Source organism: Dipodomys ordii, unplaced genomic scaffold (genome assembly GCF_000151885.1).
Source record: "Dipodomys ordii isolate 6190 unplaced genomic scaffold, Dord_2.0 Scaffold1, whole genome shotgun sequence".
In the NCBI taxonomy this organism is placed as follows: Eukaryota; Metazoa; Chordata; class Mammalia; order Rodentia; family Heteromyidae; genus Dipodomys; species Dipodomys ordii.
Window position 1 is genome coordinate 50578961 of NW_012267217.1, and position 11912 is coordinate 50590872.

The 11912-nt window shown below is 44.2% G+C and overlaps 1 protein-coding gene across 2 annotated transcripts in view; it reads left to right on the top strand.

Moving 5' to 3' along the window:
* The window catches only part of Smarcal1 (SWI/SNF related, matrix associated, actin dependent regulator of chromatin, subfamily a-like 1), a 67183-nt gene extending 60263 nt beyond the window's left edge, over window positions 1–6920 (top strand). Inside the window, exons 16-19 of one of the 2 annotated variants that reach the window (XM_013011202.1) lie at window positions 382–615; window positions 2136–2236; window positions 3193–3289; window positions 6328–6920. In XM_013011202.1, coding sequence (XP_012866656.1) covers window positions 382–615; window positions 2136–2236; window positions 3193–3289; window positions 6328–6561 — 666 coding nt within the window. In that variant the 3' untranslated portion in view covers window positions 6562–6920. The remainder of the gene's footprint in view (window positions 1–381; window positions 616–2135; window positions 2237–3192; window positions 3290–6327) is intronic. The other variant, XM_013011209.1, reaches the window with a different exon arrangement.
* Window positions 6921–11912: the final 4992 nt, after the last annotated feature.

An 11912-nucleotide genomic window follows, 5' to 3' on the forward strand; every position in this document is an offset into this window, starting at 1 on the left:
CCCCCCCCCCAAATTACACATTGCATGATCACCTTTGCATAGCATTCAGGAAATGAAACATTTTAGAAATGCAGAAAGAGGTTAAGGACTGAGGAGAAAGAATTACAGAAGGATCCTTGACTGTGGAGATGAGTACATGAAAAGTTTACTTGAGTAATAAAAATGTGTAGAGCACCCATGCATTCAGGAAGAGAAATCTGAAGGTCAGGAGGTTGTATCAAAGTCAGTCCAGATTGATGTCATACTGTTCCAGGAAACCTGAGCGCTGTGTACAAAGGATCTCTGAGTTATTTTTTAAGGTGGTATGTGAGTATGCAGTTGTGTTTAGGAGCAGAGGGCCAGACAGTCTCTGGGACCCTGCTGAGCGGGCTTGCTCTTCAGCCTCTGGCACCACAGCATTGTAGCCGGCCTGAGTTTCCCCTGTCCCTGCAGCACGTACAGCACATCCGCATCGATGGCTCCACACCCTCAGCCAACCGAGAAGAGCTGTGCCAGCGGTTCCAGCTGTCTGAGGGACACTCAGTTGCAGTGCTGTCCATCACTGCCGCCAACATGGGCCTCACTTTCTCCTCAGCTGACCTAGTGGTGTTTGCCGAGCTCTTTTGGAACCCAGGGGTAAGGGGCACAGAGGACTAGAATCTCCCTGGGCATGCTTGTTTCTGGGGGAGTAAGGGAGATGGGTCTGCAAGCTTTCCCCAGTCGAGTTTCATTAACACTTTTCACTCCTTTCAAGTACTGCTTCTTAGGTCTTCATGGTATTCTGCAGGATTGGTGGCTCCACATTATCAGTGGTAAAATCGGAGCTGTAAAGGAGCCCTAGATGTCATCTCTATGAGGAGACTGGGAACAGAGAGCTGAGGTAGTCAGCCGGCACAGCAAAGTTGAACCTTTAGGGGCGCATGCAACAGCGTTGGGTTGCAGCCTACTGGGTTCCAGCCAGTGCTCCTTTTTATTAGCCATCTCTGTGAGCTGCTCAGCCAAGGGGTCCTCACACAGAATGACCGTGCTCAGTGTTCTCTGGATGTCATGAACCACCTCCCTTACTGATCACAGCCAGACTGAAGGCTGTCACACAGCTGTAGGGCATTTGTTTGAACTCATAAAATTTTCTTCTTAAACTTCAGAAAATGAGTTATTTCCCTCTGATGCTCTTGATATGTGGCTTCTACTGGCCAGACTTCAATGAGTGCTTTAACAATAGGTGGACTTCAAGGTCACAGCTGTCAAGAAAAGAAACAGTTCTCTTGATTTTAGTTACTTATTATGCAGTATATACCATATGAAAATACCACCCCACCTCTAGCCATATATGGCCTCTTTCCTGGATGTTTTCTTTCTGGTTCTTTAGAAGATAACATTGACTATCCCAGAGACAAGAAATGGAAATGTGGACTCGGAGTATGGCTCAGTGATAAAGTACATACTTAGCATGTGCTAAACCATGGGTTTAATTCGCAACACTGCAAAAAATAAGAAGTGTTGGAGTCCGAGTAAGGATATCAAGCAGTGGTAGAGTGCTTGCTTAGCATATAGAAAAAAAAGAAGGAAAAGAAAAGAAAAGAAAGAGATGGAACTGGGTGCTGTTGGCTCATATGTGTAATCCTAGCTACTCAGGAGACTGAGATCTGAGGCTCATGGTTTGAAGCCAGCCCAGGCAAGAAAGTCTATGAGACTCTTATCACCAACTAACCACAAGAAAACTGGAAGTGGAGCTGTGGCTCAAAGTGATAGAGTGCTAGTCTTGAGCCTGAAAGCTAGGGACAGTGCTCAGGCCCTGAGTTCAAGCCCTACAAATGACAAAGTAGGGGATGGGGAGAGAAAGTGATGGAGCTATGCCAGGTTACCCTAATTTCCTCTCAGCACACAGCCTGATGGTGGAGCCTGCACATTTTTCACTGTAGCACCCAGCACCTCCACAGGGTCCTTTCCGATTCCAGGTCCCCCACCAAGGTTTGACTGTCGTTAAATGTCACGTCTGAGAGATAGTGAAATGCTGTGAGGAGGAAGGGCTGAAGTAGGGCTGAGAGACCAGAGGCTACATGCTGTGATTAGGCTGGGGGGGGGGCGGCGGCGGTGAGGGGAGGAAAGGCTGCTTCAGGCCCTCTCCCTAGCTGTCTTGATCCCTGGGCACACAGGTGCTGATCCAGGCCGAGGACCGAGTGCACCGCATTGGACAGACAAGCTCCGTGGGCATTCACTACCTGGTTGCAAAAGGCACAGCGGATGACTACCTTTGGTATGCCTAGCTGGACAGCTGGATGTGGAGTTGACCGAGGGTGGACACTGTTTTCTGAGCTCCGGAAGTGCTTCCACTTTTGCTGAGACCTCCAGAAACCCATTAGTCATGGCACCACAGCATGACTATGTTGGAGCTGTGACACTGGCATTCTTTGGGGACTTGCAAGGTGCAGGAGAAGATCCTGTGGGACCAAGGGGAGGTAGCTGCTCTCCCACCTGCTCAAGAAGGAGAAGAGCACAATAGGAACTGGTTGTAACAATGTAGATGGTTTAGTTTGCAGATCACTCTGTTCCCAGCCATGAAGACAGTTGTTAGGATAAGCATCCCTTTTCTCGTTTATGATGTGTGGGATGATCGCTGCATCTGTCATCTACATCTGCTGCTGCTGGATGCAAAGACAGACAGGCTCACCCTGGACCATGCAGGGTTCTATTAGTAGGGCTGAGATCATGTGTTCAGCCCCAACGTTTTGTGTCTGTCAACTAAGCAAAAAAAAAGCCCCCAGTACTCTTTCCCAGTCCCATTTCTTTGTTCCTGATCTTAAGTCTCTGAGTTATCTCTTTAGTGTCCACTTACCCCTTTGTCCAGCCTCAGTGACTAAGGTGTATGGCCTCTGCAGTGCACATCACTTCTCTCTGTGTTCAGTGGGCTGGTTCATTGCACAGCTCATAGCACCATCAGGCTCACAAAATTCCTATAGTGAGGCAGTGTTTATTTCCTGAACATCTTCCATTAGGAAGAATATCGAACCAGTTCTGATGAGTCCTAAGGTGGAGCTTGGTTACAACTGAGAGGGGCACATATTTCAGGGTAGATCCCAAAACCTTGTAAGATGCAAAGATGGGAACCACTTACCACCTCGCCGTCCCCTAAGGAAGAGCAGGATGGCTTCATTCTAATCAGCTGCTACTTCTAGAAAATTACGTTCACTACAGTTCATTTTTTCCTGACAGGCCCTTGATTCAAGAGAAGATTAAAGTTCTAGGAGAAGCTGGCCTTTCCGAGACCAATTTCTCAGAAGTGACAGAAGCCACTGATTACTTCTACAAGGTAAATCCAGCCCTGACTGCCTATTTCTGGAGTGGAGGCAAGGCATCAAGCTGTCAGCCAAGCCCTTGAGACCTAGGGACACAAGGTGTGATTCACTGCTTGGGCTATCTCTGGCCCTGGGGCTTCATCTGGCCCTGGAGTTAGAAAAAGAACCTGCAGTCATGCTCAAGTCAGCCCACTATACAGCCCTTTATGGGGAAGCATTGACTCTTAATGCTTCTCACATGCCCCAGAAGAAACCAAGGCTTCCAAATGCTGCTTTCCCTCAGCCCTCCAGAAATTGAAAAATTCAAGGCAATTGTTGAATTGTCACAAAAAAAAAAAAAACAACCAATAGCAACACCAATCATAGCAGGACTACTACAGAACTGTCTCCAGCACAGAACAGAGAAGACGCTGAAATAGGATACTACCTCAAAGAGCTTCCCTTCTGTCATTTAATTTTATTCCCATTTTGTAATGGGGTAAAGTGAGACACAATGCGAAGTCACAGGGGTATGTGAAACCCATCCCATCATGTCTGTGGCATCAGCCCTCATTCTAAAGGGCTGTGGCAGGCCAGAAGACATCATCCCATAACCAGATAGGATTTGTCAGAGGGGCCCAGAGGGAGTTAGTTGATCTCAGAGAGTATAACCCCAGGCCCCCCATGCCCGCCTTGCTTGGGCTACATGCTGATCCAGTGGCTGCCATGGCCTCCTGTGCCACTATTTAAGTGGGACGCCATGGAGCAGGAGGCTCAGAGACCAGCCCAGATGGTCAAGGATTTGGGCGAGTCTGAGCCGCAGACAGGAAGGCAGCTTTGTAGCAGTATAGTCAACAGGGAACTAAGGCACCTTCTCCTTCCTCTGCAATTGCTGAATACTGGAATTTGAGTTAGATGGATGGATTTTATAGGTGACTCTAAAATGAAGAGCCTGAGCCGAGTACTTCTGGCTCATGCCTTTAATCCTAGCTACTCAGGAGGCTGAGACCTGAGGATCATGGTTCAAAGCCAGCCTGGGCAGGAAAGTTCCTGTGACTCTTATTTCCAACTAACTACTCAGAAAAAGGGAGTGGCACTGTGGCTCAAGTGGTAGAGCGCTCGCCTTGAGCTGAAGAGCACAGGGACAGCGCTCAAACCCAGAGTTCAAGTCCCACAACCAACAAAAAAAAAAAGAGAGAGAGAAATAAACAACTACCACTAACTACTCAGAAAAAGCCAGAAGTACTTCTGTGGCTCAAGTGGTAGAGTGATAGCCTTGAGTAAAAGAAGCTCAGGGACAGTACCCAGGCCCTGAGTTCAAGCTCCTGGATTGGCAACAATAATAATAATAACAATAACAATAATAAAGATAAAATGAAGTTTGAATATTGACTTAACAAAGAAATCCTTTTTTTCTTATATCATTATTGGCAGTAAGACTCAGATCATATTTTTAAATATCAACTGTAAATTATCCTTTTAGGCAAAAGCAGTTATGTTATTTTTAAGCTTTTGAAAGCTAATTCAGCAGAATGATGATTTTGTATGTCAGTGAAATCTAGGTTGCCCTGTGCTGTTGGAAAACAACGGTTCCCATTTAAACTCATTTTCTCATTTTGGCCTTCTCTCAGTTACTCTGAATTAGCTAAGAAATTTTACCTAAAATACAAGTGCAAAATAATGCAAATGAAGCTTACCAGTATTACAAACATACCCAGATTACACCTTAAAACATTCTTCCTCTCTGTTAAATGAATGAATTAAAACACCCTTATATGTTAAGTAGTTGGTGTTTAGTGTAAAGAAAGGTGCAGTAAATCCAGATCCAAAGTACAGGAGCACGTAACCACTTATCCTTCACTGAAAATAGCAGCTCCTTCTCAAGGCCCTCCCATTGTAGCTCCAATGGACCCTAAAGGCTGTGAATCTCCGTTTACTCTTGTCTACAGGGTGTTGTTGGAAGGATGTTGGAAGGCAGAAAGACAATTGGCCACGTGACTCCACGTCTCCCATCCTCAAAATCTTGTTCCCTTGAGCACAGAGATAAAAAGGGCTATCAGTGTTTATTTTGATTAAAAAGGTATCAGCTTATTTTTATTAAGATAGGGCTGAAATTTTCATTACCAGCTAGGGAAAAGAAAATGTTACCTCCTATATGGGAGACAAAAGCAAAAGAGGTTATATTTCAGTAAGATAGCCTTCCTTCTGAGAGGGGAAATGAAATATTAATCTGATCTTGGAATATTCTTCCAATTAATTATGCATGCTCCAAGTTTGCAGTAGAATTGCCAGTACCTTAATCACATGCAAATTAATAGGTATTCCTACTGGCAGTGGTCTGCTACTGCCTACTGTTATATCCTGCAGTGATATGATTCAGTCATGAATGTATCTATGTTAAAGTGCTGTTATCCAAGCTGGGCGCTGGTGGCTCACACCTGTAATCCTAGCTACTCAGAATCGCAGTTCAAAGCCAGCCCGGAAAGTCCATGAGACTTTTTGTTGTTGTTGTTGTTTGTGGGGCTTGAACTCTGGTCGTGGGCGTTGTCCCTCAACTCTTCAGCTCAAGGTGAGCACTCTACCATTTGAGCCACAGCACCACTTCCTGTTTTCTGAGTGGTTTATTGGAAATAAGAGTCTCTTTGACTCTGGAGTCATCTGGAGCTTGAACATTAACAGACAGAGGGGTAGGTATCCACTCTGTAAATGAGGTGGGTTAGGAGGAAGTGAGATCCTACAGCGATTTCAACACTGAAATACTGATTTGGAAAGGAAGGGAGAAAATATCTCCAACATAAATTATAGTGGAGGAACAGCTCCTTTGTTACTGTCACAACCATCCTTTTTACTCCTAACCCAGTGAGCCGCAGAAAAGATGTCAGGCACTAAGAGAGAGAGGCTGCTGTATTGGTAAATCATTTACTGTGATGGTTGGTTCATTACCATGTAGCTCCAGATGGCGTAAAATGTACTGTCTGTCCCCTTGGAACTCTCATGCAGGATACAATGGAGAAAGGTCAGCGATAGAGCCTGGGTTCTTCCCTTCACTTTTTCTTTCCTTTCCCCAATGAAGGACCCGAAGCAGCAGACAATCTATGACTTATTCCAGAAGTCATTCGAGGAAGATGGAAGTGACTTAGAGCTCCTGGAGGCAGCAGAGTCCTTTGACCCAGGAAGTACTTCAACAACCTCTGGAAGTGGTTCTCTGGGAGATACTCTGGATGAAAACACATTGGCAGCCAGTCCACCAAAGAAAGGGAAATTTGAATTTTTTGATAACTGGGACAGCTTTACTTCTCCTTTCTAAGAGGATGCAGGGAAAAAAAGGAGGGGCAATTAAAAATCATGGGATTTATTCAAAGAAAATAAGAAACTTTGATTATAATGCCTGTTCCTTTTGTCATGCAGCAGTATCTGGGTCTGTCCTCAAGCCCAGTGGTATACCAGCATTTCCAGTCTCATGTTCCTAAGTGGGGACTTGCTTGGGGGCTTAATTAACCTTAGAAAAGGAGAGTGGTTTATAATTTTGGTAATTCACATTCTTTAAATAATGAAGTGCTCCCTACACAACCTCCAATACCTACATCTTAAGAATTTAATGACTATATGTATAGAGCACCTAATTTGTGCCAGATAGTGCCTAAGTACTGATAATAACTCATTGTACAAAAGAAAAATATGCTTTTGTGGGGTTTATTTGACAGAAGAAGCAACACTTTGTAAGTCCTCTTTTCCAATAAAGTTCTGTAAATGAACACTAAAATTTGAATTTTTTTAAATTTTCATGTGTCACCAATTACTCTTGACTTTTCACTGTTTTACATGTGAAAACTATTCATAGCCCACTGTCTATAGAAGCAGGTGTGGATTGGTATGGCACATCTCCCATAGTCTCTCAGCTCCTTAGAGTAACATGAGTAACATCATTGAATGGCAGTGTAACGCAAGCCACATGTGTGATTTTCACTTCTCTAAAAGAATATTTTAAAAAGGAAAAAAACATAAAACACTGAACCCAATATATTCAGAACCTAACATTTCAACATAAACTCTGTGTGTGTGTGTGAGAGAGAGAGATGCTGGGAATCAAACTCAGCGTGCTTTACATATGCTGGGCAAGGGCTGTACTTCTGAAGTTCATGCCCAGCTTTTTAAAAGAAAAATTTTAATGAGGAATTTATAATTTGATCTAAGTCTTTTGAAACCCCAGTGCATGTATATCACAGCATTTTAGTTTGAACTAGCCATGCTTCAAGTGTTTAAGTGCCACATTTGATTGATGTCTCTTGTATTCCCTCAGTAGAACGTCATGATGTTGACGGAGAATAAAAGGTAATTATATTAGATCAAAAGAGCTGAGGAGCTCACAGGTCAAGGTGAAAATTCTGGACTGAGTTAGAGGCATGGCTCAGGTGGTAGGTTGTCTGCCAGCAAAAGCATCAGATACTGAGTTTGAGTCCTGGTTTCAGACAAAAAAAAAGAATCTGGATTTAGTTTTGAGTATGAATAAATCAACAGATGTCCAGGCTGGTGGCTCATGCCTGTAATCCTAGCTATTCAGGAGGCTGAGATCTGAGGATTGTGGTTTAAAGCCAGCTCCGGCAAGACTCTTATCTCCAGTAAACTACTCAGAAAACTGGACGTGGCACTATGGCTCAAGTGGTAGAGTCCTTGAGCTGAAGAGCTCAGGGACTGCCCACGCCCAGAGTTCAAGCCCCACAACTGCCACAAAAAAAAAAAAAAAAAATCAACAAAGGATGTGTTGAGGTTTGGTTTGATTTCTTGAGACCGACTCACTAGGTAGCCCAGACTGGTCTCCACCTTGCCATCCTCCTGTCTCTGTCGGGGAGTACACTTCTGTGCCACCACACCCAACCACTGAATGGTTTTGAGCAGAGGTATGAGATGGTCTGATTATAACTTTATAAGACAGAACAATTTCACAAGAGAGAACTACTTCACATCAATTTGTAAACAGAGCAGGATGGGCTGAGAAGGTGGCTCAGTGGTAGGGTGTTTGCTTTGCATGCATGAGGCCCTAGGTTCGATTCCTCAGCACCACATCAGCAGAAAAAGCTGGAAGTGGCGCTGTGGCTCAAGTGGTAGAGTGCTAGCCTTGAGCTAAGAGCTGAGAGATAGCGCCGAGGCCCAGAGTTCAGGCCCCGTAACTGAGAGAGAGGGAGAGGGAGAGAGAGGGAAGAAGGGAGGGCGGAGGGGGGAGCAGGAGGAACAGGCCATGAGATTTATATCCAATTAACCACCAGAAAAACTGGAAGTGGCACTGTGGATCAAAGTGGTAGAGCACTAGCCTTGAGCAAAAAGAGCTCAGGGACAACACCCAAACCCTGAGTTCAAGCCCCCCAACAAAAAGAACAATAATGAGCCCTCACCCAGGACTCATAGACATCTCCAGAGACTCATCTACCTGCCCTGTCCTGACAGACTTTGGTGCAGCTTTTCTGTGAAAAAATCTCATTGCCTATACTTCCTCTTTACTCCAGGAATATGCTTAGGAGACCACTAGTGTCCTATTTAAATAGAAAGTGAATATCTTTAGGTTTAAAAAAATGGATTTCAATAGTAACCCTTTCTTCTCCATTTTTTTTCTAACTCACAACCCTCCAGAACCATATTTCAGGAATTGCCACTGGGAATGAAGAAAAGCAGGACCTCATCCATTCCCATTTGTTGGTTGAAGACAGGATCTCACTGTGTAGCCATGATGGTCTAAGAATTCACTATAGTCCATGCTGGGCTTGAGCCGACGTCCTCCTATCACAGGTTTCTGAGTGCCGTGTTCATGGGTATGTACCACCAGGTCTGGCTTCAGTTGTACCTTATGATCTCCCTCTGGCCTGCTTTTTATATGCCTTCCCTTTCCTGGATGATAGTTGATTTCTACCTCTAGTGCTATTCCAAGACACCTTCACAAGAAAATAAGAGCTCCCATTTGCCTTAATCCTGTTTGAGAATTCTCATGTCTTTTTCCTCCTTGGCTTCAGATGAACCTTTTTTCTTCGATCAGTGGAGAGAGAAATTGTATTTCTTGGGGCCATCTTGGTCTTAGTTTTGTCTGCACATCCTTGTCCTCCTGCACCTTTGATGCTTTTGGAATAAATAAGTGTCATCTTAGGTTTACCCCCATCTTCTCATTTCCCACCAAGTTTAGGATTACGAATGTGGGAAGAGTTTTAAAGGGGGTTGATGGAGTAGTCTTGCACACTCGGCCTTTGTCTTGGCTTTATGTTTCTTTATGGGGTCTCAGTGAAGAAAACGAATGTCTAATCTTAGCACAAAACAGTGAGAAGCCTGTGAGTCAGTCTTCTAGGATTATACAGCCATTGTATTTTTTAAAATTTTATTTTCTTGTAAAGATGCTGTACAGAGAAGTTACAGTTATATCGGTAAGGTAATGAGTACATTTCTTGTCCAGCATTGTTACCCCTCCTTTGTTTTTCTCCTACTATCCCTATCCCTTCCCTCCCTGACCTCCCCCATTCCTTTCCACCCCCCAAGCCATTGTATTTTACAACATTGTCTGCCCACATTTCCTTCTTCAATTTCCATCCAACTGAGTTTCAACTCATGGGGCTTGAACACAGGGACTGGCTGCTGTTCCTGAACTCTTTGAATTGTAATCCTCTGATCTCAGTCTCCTGAGTAGAGAGGATGACAGTAGCTAGAATTACTTAGACAGGAAAGTTCATGACATTCAGATCTCCAAATAAGCACAAAAAAAAGAAGCCAGAAGTGGAGGTGTGACTCAGAGACCCTGCATTCAAAGCCGTAAGACCAGTGCACACACAAAAAAAGATGGGGGAAAAAGACTTTGGGTTGGAGACACTAGTAATTTACATGTGTGTGCTGGCACTGGGCTTGGACTCAGGGCTTCATGCTCTTGCTTAGCTTTTTTGCTCAAGGCTAGCACTCAGCCACTTGAGCCACACCTCCACTTCTGGCTTTTAGTTGGTTAACTGGAGATAATAATCTTTTGGATTTGTCTTCCCAGGCTAGCTTCAAATGGGGATTCTCAAATCTCAGCCACCTGAGTAGCTAGAATTATAGGTGTGAGCCAGCAGCACCTGACCATTGATAATTTATTCCCAATATCCAGAATTTGTTCTTATAAAAACTGTTATCACATTTTCATACTGGAAATGGCCTGTTCTGAATGTTTGAATATTGCTTCATATTGTCTCCTACTGGGTGCACTGCCCATGTAAAATGCCCTTAGAAATCCCCATTAACAGCAACAATACTGATTTTTACTTCCTCATTTCAGGGAAATGAGGAAGGAAATGAGGGGAAATGAGGGAGGAAGGAAAGAACATATACTCCTGAATCCACTTCAGACACCCTGATTCTCAATGTCTAGGCCTCCTCTTACTGAGGCTCCTCTTCCTAAGCCTGTGGCTCTGGAACATTGTGCAGGACTGGATTTCGTCTGTAGTTACCAGGTACTTCTGTGAAGATCAGCAGGTTAAACCCTTTGTGTCTTCAGCATTATACAATTGGGAACCACACTTGTGCCCATGATTTCTTCCAAGAGTAACGTGTTCCACATGAGAACTGGTTGCCTTCACAGCTGGAACTCTTTTTGGGGGTGACTTTTAACTTATTTATTTTTCCACAGATGAAAAGCAAACTTTGAGAGCTCCTGAATAGCACTGATGACTCAAAAGAGATTTTTACCGTGACTTTTATGGGATGCATCACTGTGAATGTCCTCCACCCTGATGGTCCTCTAATGGGGGAGGAGATTTACTGCCCCACAGATAAGACCAATTGAGACTTTATGAGAGAGACAATTTTCTGAAGTCACTTAGAGCTGATTTTATGACAGTGCTATTTGTACATCCTCAGGCTTGCTATTTAGGGAGAATTGTTCCGTTTTGATAAAATTGCTCTGAACATGAGCAATTTCCTCCCATTATGAAGTGGCTCATTTTCAGCTGCTCTCTGTCACATTCTTCTGCCCCACCCCCTTTCCCTAAAAGCCAGAGACAGGAGAGTATGCACAAATAGGCAGTACATTTTCTAAATGTCATCAGAATTAGGCTGTAGAGAGCAAAGGGCTCACGTTAGCTCAGTGTGGGCTGCCCCAGCACCAGGCCACTGTATCTGCTCAACTGAGACAGCTCAGCATCACTCCTGCTTGGCTTAAGAGGCCCAGATTGGAACATGAAGACCACCACCAGTTTCTCAACACTTCATTGACCAATCCCATTTGTTTAAATCAATATGACTACATTTTGTCTTAATGTATAGTTCCTGGGGACAGGTATTTTTTTTGTTGTTGTTGTTGGTGGTGGTGGTAGTCATGGGGTTTTGAACTCAGGGCCTGGAAGCTGTCCCTGAGAGCTTTTTTGCTCAAGACTAGCACTCTATCACTTTGGGCCACAGCTCCACTTCTGCCGTTCTGGTGATAAGAGTCTCACAGACTTTCCTGACCCATCTGGCTTTGAATAGCCATCCTTAGATCTCAGCCTCCTAAGTAGCTAGGATTACAAGTATGAGCCACGATCACTCAGCAAACAAGCATCATTTTAATGGAGAACTTCTGACATCATCCTCAAGAACCTTTTCCTTCTAGAAAAAAGGGATTACTACCTTGGCTCAAACCATTCTTCTATCCTTAGGAGGAAGAGGTGATCAGAA